Genomic DNA, 15,404 nt, shown 5'->3' on the forward strand with positions numbered 1-15,404 from the left:
GTTCTCCGGGGCCCCTTTGGCCGCGGTCCAGCTCCTCCTGCACTGCGGGCTCAGAGAACAGAGGTGGCCCCTGGGCACTCGACGAGGCCTCGGGAGCCCCGAGTCTTTGGGGGCAGCCGCTGCTGGGTGGGCAGAGCTGGCCAGCGGGGTGGCATCCCCCCCAGCCACGTGTGGCCCAGCAGACGAGTCTCTAGCTCTCCTGGTGCCGCTCTCTCTCCGCCCCCGACTCTCCGTCACTCTGCCAGGCCTCTCGTCACAGAGGCTCCTCGGGTCTGGCTCCTGGCCCCTCCTGCCCAGGGCGTCTGTGTCCACACCCTTGCTGTGTGTCTGCAGCGCGTGTCTGTGCTCAAGGCTTCGTCTGTCTCTTCAGGGGTTTCCATTGCATTGGACGCCTGGCTGCTGTGCAGCTGTCAGCCCTGGGCCCCTCCTGAGCACCGCAGGTGGCGGGTCCCCCTCATGGAGCCCAGGCCCGAGGCCCCGCCCTGCTCCTGCTGCAGCCCCCAGGCCCTTGTGGTGCTCGGCTTGGGTTAGCAGAGCGACCACGGCCTTGGGCTGGCAGCCGGGGGGCAGGGAAGGGGGGCACCAGGCCCTTAGGGGCGCCTGCTTCTCCCTTCGTGGGCTGTGCTTGGAGGTCAGGTCTGCAGCGTGTCACCGGAGCTCTGAGGTCTGGGGCTTGGCCTCCAGGCCTGTGGCCCACTTGGAGTTCGCGCTCGCAGAGGCTGTGAGGCCTGGGTCTGGGCTCAATTCTGTGTGTGTGGGCGTCGAGTTGTTCCTTTTTGGTCTGATTTGTCCAAGTTCTGTAGCTTTCTCACATGGGTCTGGTACGTACCTTGTTAGGCAGCTGAAGCGTCTCACGTTTTTGGTGCTGATTTAAGGGGTGTTGTCTTTTTAATTCCGAGTTCTGCTGGTTTCCTGCTGGTTTCTAGGAGAGCGCTGGCCCCTGGTGTGGCAACGCGCGGCAGTGCCGTCAGCCGGCGGCCTCGCTGTCGCTGTTGTGCCGGTTCCAGAGGGTTTTGGTTGTCGCTGTTGACTGTGTTGGAATTCCTGTGCAGAGGGTCACGTCGCCTTTGAGCAGAGACAGCCTTGCGCCTTCCCTCCGGGCCCGGCCCATCCTGCTCTGTCTCCCGGCATTTGCTGGGTGGAAGGTGGCGGGGACAGGGCACCGCTGGGCCTGCCCCGCTCTCAGCGCCAAGCCTTGAGAGTGTCGCCCCGAGTGTGATGTTGGCTGTAGGTTTCTGTGGATGTGGTTTTCCAGTTGATGGAGCCCCCGTCCATTCTTACCTTGCTGAAAATCTAACAGAGACTGGGTCTTGCTGACGGCTTTTCTGCCTGCACCTGTCGAGATGCTGGCGTGAGTCTTTCTGTGGCCTGTTAATGAGATGAGCACAAAAGCTGAGGCAGCCTTCCATGTCCGGGTGCCCCCCACATGGTCCCAGGGTGCCGTTCTTTCACATGTTGTTGGGCCTCTGGTTTGTTCCTGTGTCACCGAGGGCGTTTGTGCCCAGGAGGGACACTGGTCCGTAGTCTTCCTTTCTCGCGCTGTGCGGTTCTGGCTCCAGGGTGGCGCTGGCCTGGTGGGGTGAGTGGCGACGTGCCCCCTGCCGCTGCCCTGCTTTCCTTGGACCTGGACTCGCACAGCCACAGCGCGGGCCCAGCCCCCCTCCCCTTCTCCGTGGTGGAGGTCCTCGCAGGATGCTCCCCCTAGGTGGAAAGTGAGGGGCGTGTCCTGCCCTCCCGGGGCCCTCCCACGTCGGAGGGCCTCTGGGGCTCGTCGCTCAGGCGGAGGGCAGGCAGCCCAGCTGGCCCCTGCCCCCAGGGGCACCTTCCCGCCGGGCTCCGTGTCCGCTAGCCCGGCCCTGAGCTCCTGGATGGCTGTTTGTTTTCCTAAAACCGTGTGACCTCCTAAAACGCAGGTTTTTTAAGTTTAAAAAGTGCTTCCTGCTTCTGGTGAGAGGGTTAGACAGTTGAAGCACATAGTATCCAAGTTTGCTTGGGTTGACACCGGTCCCAGGGATGCCTGGTGGCCCCATGGGCACCTCCGCGCTGTGCGCGGAGCGTGGTTCTAGCTGCCGGTGCCGCAGCCGGGGCAGGAGGCGGGGCTGTGTGACGGTCAGCGGTGCCTCTGCGTGCTGGGCACCTCCCTGCGTGGCAGCCTCTCACTCTTTGCTGCCTGTGGTTCAGGGCGCTCACTGGCCCTGCCATGGCCCCATCGAGGTGTCTGGGAGCAGAATTCGGCTCAGAGGGCGCTTGGTCGCTGCTGTGTCAGGAACAGCCATGGCTCTGGCATCCCCTGGACCTTTTCCAGGGAGCAGCCTCCCCATGCAGCCCTGCCCAGGAGGGTGTCATGGCAGTCCCTGCTGAACGTCCTGGGTCTGGAGAGGCCCTCCCGTGGCTCTCTGGCTTTGACCAGGCGCCCTGACTGGCAGGTGGCGTCCTGCCTGCGCTTCTTAACAGCTGAAGAGGGAGTGAGGCCAGCAGGAGCCTAAGAGCAGCCCAGGGCCAGGGCCGCCTCCTGGGCCCCCTCACTGGCCCTGCCGCCCAGGGCTCTCCTCCCAGTGGGTCCCCGTCCCCTCCCTACGCGTGGCTTCTGCCTGCGTGTCTGTCCATCACACCTCAGGGTGCCCCCTCTGCCTGGAGCTGCCTGGGTAACCACATGCTGTTGGCGCCTGGTGGCGGGCTGGCACCCAGAAGGTTCCCAGCGCCCAGAGCAGGTGGCGGCCTCACGGAGGTGCCCATCCGGGAGGTGGCATGGCCTCCCTCCGGGTGAGGCTGCCCTCCAGCTGGTCCAGGGCAGGGTGGACCAGACGGGGCCGGCTGTTCAGGCACAGCTGTCTGCGCGTACCTGCAGCTGCTCCTGGGCGGTCAGCGCCCCCGGGCCTGGCTGGGCTGTGTGCGGGGAGAGGACCCAGAGAGCCACGACCGACCACCAGGATGCGGGCGACCCCCCGCGGCACCTGAGTGCTTCAGCACAGCCAGCTTGGCCCCTCATGCTCGGATACCCTGGGGTCTCCGTGTGTGCTGGAGGGTGCCGAACCTGCAGCTGCTCCCCCGGCACAGCCACACGGGACAGCAGCACTTGAGGGACCCTCTCTGCTCAGGGTCTGCCCTCCTGCCCATCCTGAGAGAGGCTGGGGCCAGGACTGCTGGGCAGTGCCATACCTCTCACCGTGAGGAAGCGTCCCCAGTCACCTGGTAGCATGCGCCTCCACCCACCCTTGTCTGACTGTGTCCCTGTGGACTGGCCTGTTCTGGACATTTTATATATATGGGATCACACACTGTGTGTCCTTCTGTGTCGTCTTCCTTCACTGAGCACCGTGCTCTCTGGGTCTGTCCACGTGGCAGCGAGTGTCAGTGCTTCTCCCCTTTTCTCGGCTGAGCAATGCTCCCGCGTGTGGAGGGACCACGTGTGTGTATCTGTCATCTGTCCATGGACACGTGGATGGTTTCTGCTTTTGCTCCCGTGGATGTGGGGTAGAGGTTTCTCTGTGGAGCTCTGTTTTCAGTTGTCTCGGGTGGATGCCCAGGAGTGTGACGAGAGCCTCTTTTGAAGAATTACACAACCAGATTTCTTGGTTTTCTGAGTGTTGCAGCTCTGGACAATTAGGTTAATAAGACTTGTGTTCTCTTGGACAGACTTTGGCCTTGAGGCAAAATGAGATTAGTCTGCTCCCAGAAGTAGCATTGAGAGCAGGTGTTGGAGGTGTGAGGATGGCCCTGCTCTCAGGTAAACACAGCGAGGTCGGCAGCCACGGGAGGTGCAGCCCAAGGTCCAGAACAGCCGCTTCTGGCGCCCTCTGCCGGCCCCGTGTGGACATGCGTTGGGACTCCGGCCCCTTCTCCGGTGCCCCAGGCAGCAAGCCCTCCAAATGTGTGGTTCCCCTGCGGGCACGGTCTCAACTTCTCCCCGACGTCCCCTTCTGGGAGCCTGGCCACACCGAAGTCTAGCCGCGTCCTCCCCACGGGGGACCTCTGCTCATTCCATCTCCTTCGGGGTGGGTGCGGGCAGGCACAGAGGCCAGCGAGCCCTCCAGAGTGATGGGCTGTTTCTGTTTTCTCCCTTCAGCTGGAGAGAGGCGATTTCCTCTCGGAGGAGTGGAGGGAGCGGATCGCCAACACGAGGTATGGCTGGGGCTGGGGTGCGGGCTCTGGGGCCTGGCCAGCAGGGCAGAGGCAGCATGGCTCCCCTCCCTGGTCACCTCGCCCCGGCAGGGGCCACGGCCCCAGAGTAGGGGACAGCGAGCCAGGGAGGGCCCCAGAGGGCGGGCGGCCGCACAGTCTGACCCCGGGCTCCCTGCCTCTGCGTGCCTCTTACAGAGAGAGGCTGCCAGGAGCCCTCAGCCGTCCTCACAAGTCCTGACAGGGGTCTGCCCTCCCTGAGGCTCCTTTCTGCTGCTCTGTCTTGTCACTTCCCTTGCCTGGGGCCGAGGCGGGCGGGGCTGGGCTGCGGTGCTTGTGCAGCTGCTGTTTGGTGGCTCTTGTGTGGTTTTGTTGTTGTTGAGGGTGGTGGGTTTTTTTGTTCATGGGGGCAGTGATTAGGTTTATTTTAATGGAGGATTGAACCCAGGACCTTGTGCATGCCAGGCACACCCTCTACCCTCGAGCTCTACCCTCCCTCCGTGAGGCTCCCGGGTGGGTGAGGCATGTCACGCACTCTCAGCCCTCTCCCTGGGGTGAGGGTCTCACCCAGCCCCGCTTTGACCTCACAGTCTTGCCTCCCCTTCTCCTGCGAGCTTGCTGCACACTGACCCTGCACCCCTAACCTGGCTCTTGGGGGCAAGTAGAAAAGATACTCCTCTTTCACAAAAGCATGTCCCTTTTTTGCTCTCCTGTGAGAATTTCTCATCTGAGTCGGGCATGCTCTCCCCTTTGTCTTGAGAGAACCCTGCTGAGCCCCCGATGTCCCCATCAGATGGGGTCTGGGAGCTTCGTTGTAGCCGCCATGAGCTGACCCGGGCACGGAGTGCCCCAGGACCTCTCTGCTGGGGAGCGAGTCTGGCCGTGAGCACACCACTCCCTGGGCCTCATCTGCCTGCGTCCCCTCAGATATCGCCCCCGGCCTCCCGTCAGGGTGTCCCCCCACCTCTGACCGGCTCCTCTGTCCTTGAGGGCCTCCATCTCTGCTTCAGCCGGCCTTGGTCAGCTCCCTCGTTTCCTGGCCTGTGAATCCTGCTAGAGCGGCCACAGGGTCTCTTCTGGCTCACTCCCTCCCCACGCCTCCCCGAGACTCTGGCATCCAGCCTTCCCGGCCCCACTCCCTGCCGGAGCCTTCCCAGCTTGCCAGCCTGGGCGGGCTCTGCCGGGCGACCCGGGCGCCTCCGGCCTGGGTTCCCCTCCCATCTCCTGAGTCCCTCTGGAGTGAGTGGGCGGGGAGGGGAGGGGCTGCCCTCACACCTGCGGCGCCTCTCCCGCTGCTGCCCACGTCCAGCCTTGCCCACTCAGGCCACCACAGCTGCCCTTTGCGCAGATGAAAATCAGCAGCGTGGCACGGCTGCAGCCCTCTGCTCTTGTTCATAGGCACACAAGGAAGGGGCCCCGTCTGCCGGGCAGCTGCTGCGGCCCAGCATTAGTCGCGACCCAGCTCTAGTCTGGGGAGGGCGGTCTGTCTTAGCTTAGGGTCTTCAGTTGCACCAGTGGTGTGGATGTTCCTAGTGTCCTGCCCTCCAGAGAGTTCCTCCCTGTGGGCACGAGCCAGCTGGACAGATGGGGGGCCCCGCAGGCTCCGGGTGCCGGACAGCAGGCCCCTGGCCGTCCAGCCCAGTGGGCGTCCGCAGGCAGAGGTCCTCAGGCCATCTGGTGCCAGCGGACATTTGAGAAACGGGGAAGGATGGGCCACCCTCTCCCTTGGAAGAACTCTGCTCTGGGCCCTCTGGCCCTCAGGTGGCTGGTTCACTTTGAAGCACACCAGCCTGTGCGGCCTCCCTGCCAGGTGTCCTCATGGCTCTGGGCCCAGGTGGCTTTTGTGCTGCCTGCGTTCCGACCTCAGGGGCGTCTGAGGAGCAGGTGGGGCCCCTGGGCAGCCAGCCCACTGGGGGCCGGGGAGCCTGTCCCAGGCCGGGCGGAGGTGGTGCAGGCAGAGCCGCGTGGCCCCGGAGCTGAGCTAGTGGTGGAGGCGGTCGGCTCTGCACACGTGTGGAGAGAACCTTCGTTTCACTCAACTGGAATATTATTTTGCAGTGTTATATTTGTGAATAACTTTGCCTTTGGTCCTGAGGTGGATCACCAGCTGAAGGAGCGGTTTGCAAACATGAAGGAAGGTAACGTAGTCCCCACCCTGCCCTCTGCCTTGTCCGCGTGCGCGAGGCGCTCCCTGGCCCGCACCCTCGTGGGGCTGCGGAGGTGTGGCACTGATCACCGGCCTTGGGGTCTTATTGGCATCATCCAGCTCGGGCCCAGTTGAAAGGCCTCAGGCAGGGGGTTCCATCCACTGTTGTCCGTTGTCACCCAGCTGCAGGGGGAGCCTCCCCACTCAGTGTGTGTGGCGGACTAGCACTGACCCGCACCCCTGCTCAGGCCGGAGCCGGCCACCGGCCCCAGGGACTTGGGTGACTCATGGTACAGCTGCAGGCTGTCCGGGTAACTTGGACTCCCCCAAGACGGCAAGCAGCTTTTTGTGAACAGGGGCATCCTGGCTTCTCCTAGAGGGTTAGTCACTGTGTATCTGACATTCGGACTTGATCGCTGTCCCCATTCATTTGGCCACCCTCACCTGCAGGCACCGAGGGCGCGGGGTTGTCCCGGCTGGTCCCTTGGGCTTTTGCTGGGCCTTCCCTGTGTTCGGACCCGGCCCCCCGAGCCAGGGCTACCCCTGCTGCCCCCTCCACCCCTCAGTCCTGCCCCAGGCCAGGCAAAGGCGGGCTGCCGGAAGAGAGGGTGCCCGTCCTGCGTCTGAGTCTCAGAATGGCTGCCAAAACCGCTCAGCACAGCTGCAGAGAGGTTGCGGCGCGAAGCCTGAGAGTCGAGTGTTGGTTCTCGGGTCAGGGCATTTCCCTGAGAGCCTGTTCCACACTTCGGTGGGGTTTCTCTGCACTCATCCGAGCTCTGAGGTTGGGGACACACCAGTGGTTTTGTGGAGAGAGATCCTGTGTTGGCCTTGGGCCAGAGCCTCGCGTAGGGGAACGTCCTGGTCTTTGCGTCTTGACAGTCCACGAAGGGACTGGACAGAAGTGCTGCGGCGCCCAGCTCGCTTCTCCTTGGAAATTGGAGGGGGGCGGTTCTGCCTCCTCCGGTCCCCAGCTTCCCCCCGCCGTGGTGGAGCTGACCTCAGGTGGGCGGCCCCAAGATCCCCGGCTGCATGTGCGAGGTGGGGCTGCCTCGAGGTCTAGTTTAGCCACTCTGGTGGAGTCGACACGTGTGGAGCATCAGAGCGGTGAGACCATCCAGTCTAGAACCTTCTAAATAAGTGGGAGCCAACTGGTTTCATTTGGTCCCCAGTTTGCGTTCCTGCCCCCGCTGCTGGGTCCCGCAGGGTGTCGGGCTCTGATGTGGACTAGGGGAGCAGGTCTGGCGTGCCCCAGAAGGGAGACGGGGCCGGCCTTCCCCCCAGTTGGTCTTCCTCGGGCCGTGGCTGTGTCGTTTCCGTGCTCGATGGCAGCGCCATTGGTGGTCCGACCAGCAGTGCAGGGGCCCCAGCAGCAGGAACACAGCCTGTGCGTCCTCCATCCTGAGGGAGTGCACGTTCTTCCCTCGTCCCACGCCCTCAGCCTGCGTCTCGTCTGTGTCCTTGGAGCAGATGGGCCCCAGTTCTGCTGCTCCATTGTCTCCCTGCGGGGAGGGCCGGTGGCTCATGTGCTTAGTGGACATTTAGGGTGATAAACGACTCTGGTGAAGGTGTGAGCTGTCCTGTTTCCGGAGCCTAGAAACAAACCCGCGCTGTGGTTTCGGGCGCTTGGGCGTGCGGCCTTAGGGCTCCTTCCCTGGACTCCCCGATGCCCATAGCCAGGCTGCAGTTCCGGGCCAGGCTGGGCTGTCACCATCCCCGCTAGAGCGCTGACCTCAGGTGCCCGTCCTTCTCAGGGTTTTCCCTGCCTGACGGGATGGTCTCCTGGGTCCCGTGGGCCGTGACCTTAGTGCAAGGTTGGAGATGCAGCCCCATGTGCCGTGGGCCCAGCTGGGCTCTGCGGTTGGCGGCTCCCCTTCCTAGGCCCAAGTCGGGGAAGCCCTCGGCGGGGGTGTGCGGGTGCAGCCCAGATGGGGTGTCACCACACTTCTCCCGTCATGACCCAAGACGCCAGTGATCACTTGTCCTACAGGGAGGTCTCCAGAGAGCGCCCTTCACCCTTGGGCTCGTGAGAACGGCTCCTGCAGCGCCTGCTGCAGCTCTGAGCTCCCGCGGCGCCCCGTGGGCAGGGCACCCCTCCTGGATAGGTGTCTTTCCTGCTTCCCCCGCCCCATGTCCTGTCGCCACAGCGCCCAGGAGGCCCCCAGTGCCATCCTCACCTCATCCACTGCATGAGAGGGGCGTGGGTCCCTCACGCTTTGTTATGAAACATTTCAAGCAAACAAGAGTTGAAAGTGTCACCATCACAGAGCCAGATAGTCGCCAGGTGGCCGCAGCGCTGATGGCTGCGTATGTGTGCGTGAGTGTGTGTGCGCGTGTGTGTGCACGTGTGTGTCTGCGTGCATGTGTGCACCTGGACTCACCCTGACTTCTGCACTTGACGTGGGACCTTTCCATCGTTTCACTCTCACGTTTGGCCCTCTGTGTCTCGTTCTGGGAGGCGTGGGCTGGTGGGTGGCGGTGTGTCTGTGACCATGTCTCCTGTAGTCTGTGCCGCGGCCCCGGAACCACAGTGTGAGCGTGGCCACATTCGTGCAGGGCCCTGGGGCGAGTGCCTGGGAAGACTGTTGTCAGGGCTGTTCTGCTCCCCAACCTGGCCAGGTTTTGTCTGTCTGTCTGTCCACGTGGGTCAGGGCCCAGTTCCCCCAGCGTCCTTTGAGTCTGGTGCATCTGCACAACACGGAGGTGCGGAGGGGCCGACAGACTGCGCGGCCTCGAGCTGGCCTTGCAGGAGTGTGGGGCCGGGTGGCGCGTACGTGGCGGCCCACAATCAGGGAGCACCTGATTGTGCTCCCATCAGGTCCGGATGGCCTCGGCCCCTCCGCCGAGTCCGTGTTCAGGGCTCTTCCTCCTGAGCCTGCTGCTCACACCTTCCGGAAGTGGGCCGCGTCAGGCTTGCTGGCCAGGGCGGGCCCTGAGCGCCTTCTGTGTTTCAGGTGGCAGAATCGTGTCCTCGAAGCCCTTTGCGCCTCTGAACTTCAGAATCAACAGTAGAAACTTGAGCGGTAAGTGCCTCGTGCTGCTTGTTATTTCCAGGCGCGGTATTAAGCGTCTGACGTGGGCTAACAAGGGGCCCCCAGCCCTGGGACCCCAGGCCCCTCCCAGGCCCCAGGGGGTGTGGAGTGGGCCCGTCCTGAGAACTGCAGCGCCCGCAGACCTGGCCCGGGCCCCGGGGCAGGAGCACCAGCTGCGCCACAGGCCTGAGCTGAGGTGGTGGGACTTGGGAGTGGGGCTGTGCCTGTGGGCTCTGGGCACTGGGCGTGCCCCGGGTGCTCTCCATCCCACCCTGTGCGCTTGCTGCCGGGGTCCTGGGCCCTGTGCCCCGGGTCAGGGGTTGGGGGTTGGGGCAGGCCGCCCGGGACCCTGACCTGCGCCTGCTGTGCGCAGACATCGGCACCATCATGCGCGTCGTGGAGCTCTCGCCGCTGAAGGGCTCGGTGTCGTGGACGGGGAAGCCGGTCTCCTACTACCTGCACACCATTGACCGCACCATAGTGAGTGTCCGCGTCCAGCCTCCCCGGCCTCTGCCCACCTCCCTGGCGGGGCCGGCCGCAGCGCGGGTGCGGGGCCCCGTGTCCTCCCTTTGCGCCCTCAGCTTCACGGGGGGCAGGGGCGCCCCTCCGTCCCGGGAGGCCAGCCGCGCCCGCGCCCAGCGGCTCACGCACGGGGCGGCTCCTGCTGTCGGCAGGTCTGGGCTGCCGCCCTCGTCTGGGCGGGCCTGCCCCTGAGCGCAGCTGAGACTTCTCTTCTTTCTCCATTTTCAGCTTGAAAACTATTTTTCTAGTCTGAAAAATCCAAAACTCAGGGTAAGTTTGCATGTTTGTCCTTGACCTCACTCGGTGAGCTGCCAGCCCGGCCGACTCGCGGGTCTGGGAGCCGTGCCCTCCCAGCTGTGTCAGCTGGGCCGCACTTCTGGGGAACCGTTTCGGGGGAAATAGGCTGAGCGAGTTACTGCCTTTGATGACATCTTGGTGATGTGACCGGGGGACCAGTGCCGAAGTCCAGGCCTTGGGTGTAGGGAGCGGCCCCCTCAGGGCCCAAATCCGACCTTGTGGTCTGGCTGCCCGGTGCCTGGCTTCCCCTAGTGTCTGGCCCCAGAGCTCGCCTCCTTTAGCCTCATGGTCGCTTGTCAGTTTCTCTCCGAGCCTCATAGGGTGTGTGTCCAAATGTCTTTGTTTTTGGAGGCTTAGACAAGCACGTGAGCCTGAAAGGACCTCCTCGGCAGTGGCCAGTGCCAACCGCTGGGTGCCTGTGTCCTCCTGCCAAGCAGGGGTGCCTGGACCTCGATGAGATGGCTGCCACCCCCACCTGGGATGCAGGACGGCCTTGCTGGCTGCACTGTCCTCCTTCCCCTTAACCGTGGGACCCCAGTAACCTTCATCGGAGAGCAAGCGTGCTCATGGGCAGAGGCCCCTCAGCGGAGAACAGCCATGGGGACCACCCGCTGAGAGGAGGGGAGGCTGTGTCCCTACCCCTAGGGTCTCCGTCTTTATTTCATTTCCTCACCCAAGAGCCACACTGTCTGCTCACCCAAGCCTGGCTTCCCTGGGCCTTGATGTCCCTCCCTGTGCAGCGGGCAGGGTGGAGGGTTGGCACGAGCAGAGCCGGACCCTCAGGGCAGGAGGGTCCAACAACTCAGGGGACATGCCCCGTGCTTGCTTCCAGGAGGAGCAGGAGGCCGCGAGGCGCCGGCAGCAGCGAGACAGCAAGAGCAGCACGACCACGCCGACCAAGGCGCCCGCGGACACCCCGGTGGTGAGCCCCCGCCCTCGCCCCAGCCCGGGGGGCGCCCACCTGGGAGGGCCTGGGGCGGCGCCCATCCTCACCTGGCTTCCGCTAGGACTCGGGCGCTGAGGAGGAGAAGGCCGGGGCGGCTGCTGTCAAGAAGCCGTCTCCCTCTAAGGCCCGCAAGAAGAAGTTGAACAAGAAGGGCCGGAAGATGGCAGGCCGCAAGCGCGGGCGCCCCAAGAAGATGAGCGCCGCCAACCCCGAGCGCAAGCCCAAGAAGGCCCAGGGCGCCCTGGACCTGCTGCACGCCCAGGCTGTGTCGCGGGCGGCGTCGCCCTCGCCGCAGGGTGAGCGGCCGCGCGGGGCCCTGGGCACCTCCCCCATCCCTTTCCCGCCCTGGCACAGCCAAGAGCGGTCCCGGCGGGGCTGTGACCCGCACGCTCAGAGGCCACTACCGGGGGCACCAGGGCTCACGTCTTGGCTTCTCAAAGGACGCAGCTCAGCTCTGGTGCTCACGGGCTCCGGGAGCCGTATTGAGTCTTACGGTTAGAAGGCTGGAGGGGTCCCGATCCGGGACCCCCCGCCTCTGGGACAGCCGTCTGCAGAGCATGACGCCACTGTCCCCCCACAGATGCACACAGGCCACCTCACAGCCCGTTCTACCAGCTACCTCCCAGCGTGCAGCGGCACCCCCCCGAGCAGCTGCTGCTGGCACCCACCCCACCCGCACTGCAGAAGCTGCTAGGTGAGCGGCCGTGCGGGGTCCGTGCTCGGTCCCCCTCGAGGCTCGGCAGGAGGTGCAGGGTGGGGAGCTGCTCGCTCGTCTGCCACCCCATGGAGCCCCGGCTATGCGGCTGTCCACACCAGGGGCCCTGGTGCTCAGGCTCGTCCTGCCCGGTGGGCCTGCGCTTCCGGGTCAGCGGGGCTTGTGCTGTCCTCTGAGCCCGAGGCCCCACCCCAGGGGTGTCCGGGAGCATTGGTGGCCATCACGACCGAGGCTCTCAGTGTTGAGAGGGTGGGGCTGGGGAGCCACTCCACACCCCACTGTGCCCGGAGTGTCCCCAGAGGGTGGCCGGGCCTCTGTGTGTGCTGTGCTGGGGGCGCCCCATCAGGGCCGAGCCCGGTGCCACGCAGGGGCGAATGAGGCCCTGCCCTGCTCAGCAAGGTGAGCCCGAGGCCGTGCTCGGCTCCCTGGGTCTTCAGAGATGAGGGAGCCCCTTTGAAACTCCAGGCGCTGTCAGTCTCCCTAGCTCAGCACCAGTGGGGCGTGTTTACTGAGGACGTTGGCAGATTTGGTGACTGGAAGCCACGTGTCCTCGGGGAGGAAGGAAGCCTGGGCTGTTGACGGCAGGGGTGCGAGGGACACGTGGGAGGGGCAGGCGCAGGCATGGGTGGGACACCAAGTCTGCGTGGGGACAAAGGCCCTGGAGCGAGGCTGCCACGGTGTGGCATTCTTCCCTATGCCCTGCCGCCGCCTCGCCGGGAGCCTTCGGCAGGGGTCCTCTGCGCTGAGGCCTGTCGCTTGGCTGTGCTTGTAGAATCCTTCAAGATTCAGTACTTGCAGTTCCTGGCCTACACGAAGACCCCTCAGTACAAGGCCAACCTGCAGCAGCTGCTGGACCAGGAGAAGGTGCGCGTGCTGGGCCCAGGGCTGTGTCCGCATTCCCACCACCAGGGCTGCGGGGGGTCGGAGAGGCCCCTCACCCCACCCACCCCCCACAGGGCCCAGTGGCCCTGAGGGCTGAGCCGGCCGGGCCTCGCTGTGACTTCTGGGGCCCCAGAACCAGGTGTCCCACATGGGGAGCTGTCTCTGGGTGGCGCTCAGAGCAGGGTCGTGGGGCATGGTCGGGCCCAGTGCGGGCGTCCTGAAGCACGAGGCTCTGTGGCCCCTCGTAAACAAGTCGCCCTGCAGCCGCTGTGTAGTGCCCCCATGCCAGGGAGTCCTGATGCCAGGGCGGGTGGCCCCATCTCTGTGTCAGTCCTCATCAGTGAAGCGGGCCACGAGCACCCTCCTTCTGGCCTCTGGGGGCCAGGGGACAGGCCTCCGCTCACGGCCCCCGATCCTCAGGAGAAGAATGCCCGGCTGCTGGGTGCTGCGCAGCAGCTGTTCGGCCACTGCCAGGCTCAGAAGGAGGAGATCAAGAGGCTCTTCCAGCAGAAACTGGACGAGGTAGGGATCCCGCTGCCCTGGGCCGCGTGAGGCCAAGTGGATGGCCCACTCATGGGACTTGGGGAGTGGGACCGGGAACCGGGGCCCAGTGCGGACTGCTGGGGTCAGGAGGACCGATGGCCATTCTGGTACTTTTGATCTCCATCCTGATGGAGAGGCTGGAAGCTGGGGTACAGTCAGGGCCGGTCCCCGCTCAGCCCCAGGGGTCTCACCCCCACCCTTGCCCGCGTCCCCCCACTCCCTGAAAGCCCGCCTTTGCCGTCGTGTGTCCTCAGCTGGGAGTGAAGGCGCTGACCTACAACGACCTGATCCAAGCGCAGAAGGAGATCTCGGCTCACAACCAGCAGTTGAGGGAGCAGACGGAGCAGCTGGAGAAGGGCAACCGGGAGCTGAGGAGCCAGAGCCTGCAGCTGGTGCGCGGCGGGGCGGGGTGGCCCTCTGCCCACAGCGCCAGGCTCCTTAGTGAGCTCACTGCCCCGGGCCCCATCCCATCCTTCAGGTGTCCCTCACCTTGCTGCCGGCGGGGCCTTCCCTCCTGGGGACCCCACGCTCCTCCTTGGGCCACCACCTCAGCTTGGCCTTCAGATGCCCTCAGGGACACCTCCAGGATGCCTGGCACGTCTCTACTCTCAGAGTCCAGCAATGGGCAGAAAGCAGACCCCTCTGCCGGGCAGGCACCCCAGGGGCTCGTCCCGCCCTCCCCCGGCCACGAAGCCTCGGGCTGGGCAGCCTCACCGGGGCTCACGACCATGACGCCCCGTCCCCGCAGCTCAGGGCTCGGTGCGAGGAGCTGAAGCTGGACTGGGCCACGTTGTCCCTGGAGAAGCTGCTGAAGGAGAAGCAGGCCCTGAGGAGCCAGATCTCAGAGAAGCAGAGGCGCTGCCTAGAGCTGCAGGTGGGGCCGGTGGGGGCGGCTGGGCCCCAGCTCGGGTGTTGGGGTGCCTCGGGTGTGGTTCTGAACCTCTGGCTACCTGGCTTCCCTGTGCCTGAGCCCAGAGCTGCCACTGGGAGGCTGCATCTGCCCCGCGGGAGGGGCTCGTGCCTTGTGCTGCTGGGGCTGTGCGTTCGCCGAGGCCGGGGCGGCGAGGAGAAGCTGCAGGAGGGAGGACGCAGCAGGGCCTGGAGGTCTGTCTCCTGCTGCTGCCTCAGCGCCCGGCAAGACTGCAAGGAGGGCAGCTGTCTGCCGGCCTGCCTCCTGGCATCCTGTGTCCCCGCTCTTGGTTTCAGCTCTCCTGGTCTCTGGACCTTCAGGGTTCTTATCACTACAGGAGGCCCTGCGGAGACTTTGTCTACACTGAAGGCTCCTTTCAAGGATATTTCCTTGAGAACGCTCCCCAAAGTAGACGTGGGAGTGGCGTAGGTCTGGGATACGGGGCCCAGCTGCTTTCTGAGGGGCCTGGCCAGGGCCTTTGGCCCGCTGAGCCCACCCACTGGGTGGGTAGAAAGGAGGCTTGCTGCCCTCGTCCCCAGAGCAGGTCCCACGTGCAGAAGGGTTCCGACCTTCCTGTGTCATTGAAAGGGGGGTCATTGTAGGGAAAAGCCAGACAGAGAAGACACTTCCCACCCCACCCCAGCCAGTGGGGTTCCCAAGGTCTGAAGTTCATGGCTGGCCATCGGCTCCCTCACCGAGAGCCGGCCCGCATCCCTCTCGCTCTCCTGGAATGATCTGCTGGCGGGTTGCTGGGCAGGGCTGGGCCCCCTGCGGGCCTGACGCCCTCTCTTGCCCCCAGATCAGCATCGTGGAGCTGGAGAAGAGCCAGCGGCAGCAGGAGCTCCTGCAACTCAAGTCCTGCGTGCCGCCTGACGACGCCCTGTCCGGGCAGCTGCGCGGGAAGGGCGCCCTGGGCCGGGAGCTGGAGGCCGAGCCCGGCCGGCTGCACCTGGAGCTGGACTGCGCCAAGCTCTCCCTGCCACACTTGAGCCGCGTGAGCCCAGAGCTCTCCGTGAATGGCCACGCAGCCGGCTACGAGCCGTGCAGTGCGCTTAGCCGGCCCTCGGCCAAGCAGGACGCCCACCAGTGCCTGGCGTGCCCCCTGGACCGGGAGGTGGTGCCCTGCGCCCCTGGCCACGGCGGCCGGCCGAGGCTAGAGAAGCTGCCCGGCCTGGTGCTGCCCGACTACGCCCGGCTCTCCCCCGCCAAGCTGGTGCTGAGACGCCACCTGAGCCAGGACCATGCGGCCAGCGGCAAGGTGGCCACTGGCGAGCCGCACCCGCGGTGAGTGCGGG

The 15,404-nt window shown here is 65.2% G+C and overlaps 1 protein-coding gene across 6 annotated transcripts in view; it reads left to right on the forward strand.

Moving 5' to 3' along the window:
• DOT1L (DOT1 like histone lysine methyltransferase) overlaps positions 1-15,404 on the forward strand; it is a 49,489-nt gene that overhangs the window by 19,734 nt on the left and 14,351 nt on the right. For all 6 annotated transcript variants that reach the window (XR_012501690.1, XM_074351212.1, XM_074351211.1 and 3 more), the window contains 13 exons: positions 4,067-4,122; positions 6,178-6,257; positions 9,217-9,285; positions 9,668-9,774; positions 10,045-10,086; positions 10,946-11,035; positions 11,121-11,355; positions 11,640-11,753; positions 12,547-12,638; positions 13,077-13,178; positions 13,454-13,591; positions 13,948-14,073; positions 14,909-15,393. Coding sequence is in view for 5 of the 6 variants with exons in the window: in XM_074351212.1 (XP_074207313.1) it covers positions 4,067-4,122; positions 6,178-6,257; positions 9,217-9,285; positions 9,668-9,774; positions 10,045-10,086; positions 10,946-11,035; positions 11,121-11,355; positions 11,640-11,753; positions 12,547-12,638; positions 13,077-13,178; positions 13,454-13,591; positions 13,948-14,073; positions 14,909-15,393 (1,736 nt within the window). In the remaining variant the exon portion in view is untranslated. The remainder of the gene's footprint in view (positions 1-4,066; positions 4,123-6,177; positions 6,258-9,216; positions 9,286-9,667; positions 9,775-10,044; positions 10,087-10,945; positions 11,036-11,120; positions 11,356-11,639; positions 11,754-12,546; positions 12,639-13,076; positions 13,179-13,453; positions 13,592-13,947; positions 14,074-14,908; positions 15,394-15,404) is intronic.

This window comes from Camelus bactrianus, chromosome 22 (genome assembly GCF_048773025.1).
Source record: "Camelus bactrianus isolate YW-2024 breed Bactrian camel chromosome 22, ASM4877302v1, whole genome shotgun sequence".
Taxonomy (NCBI): domain Eukaryota; kingdom Metazoa; phylum Chordata; class Mammalia; order Artiodactyla; family Camelidae; genus Camelus; species Camelus bactrianus.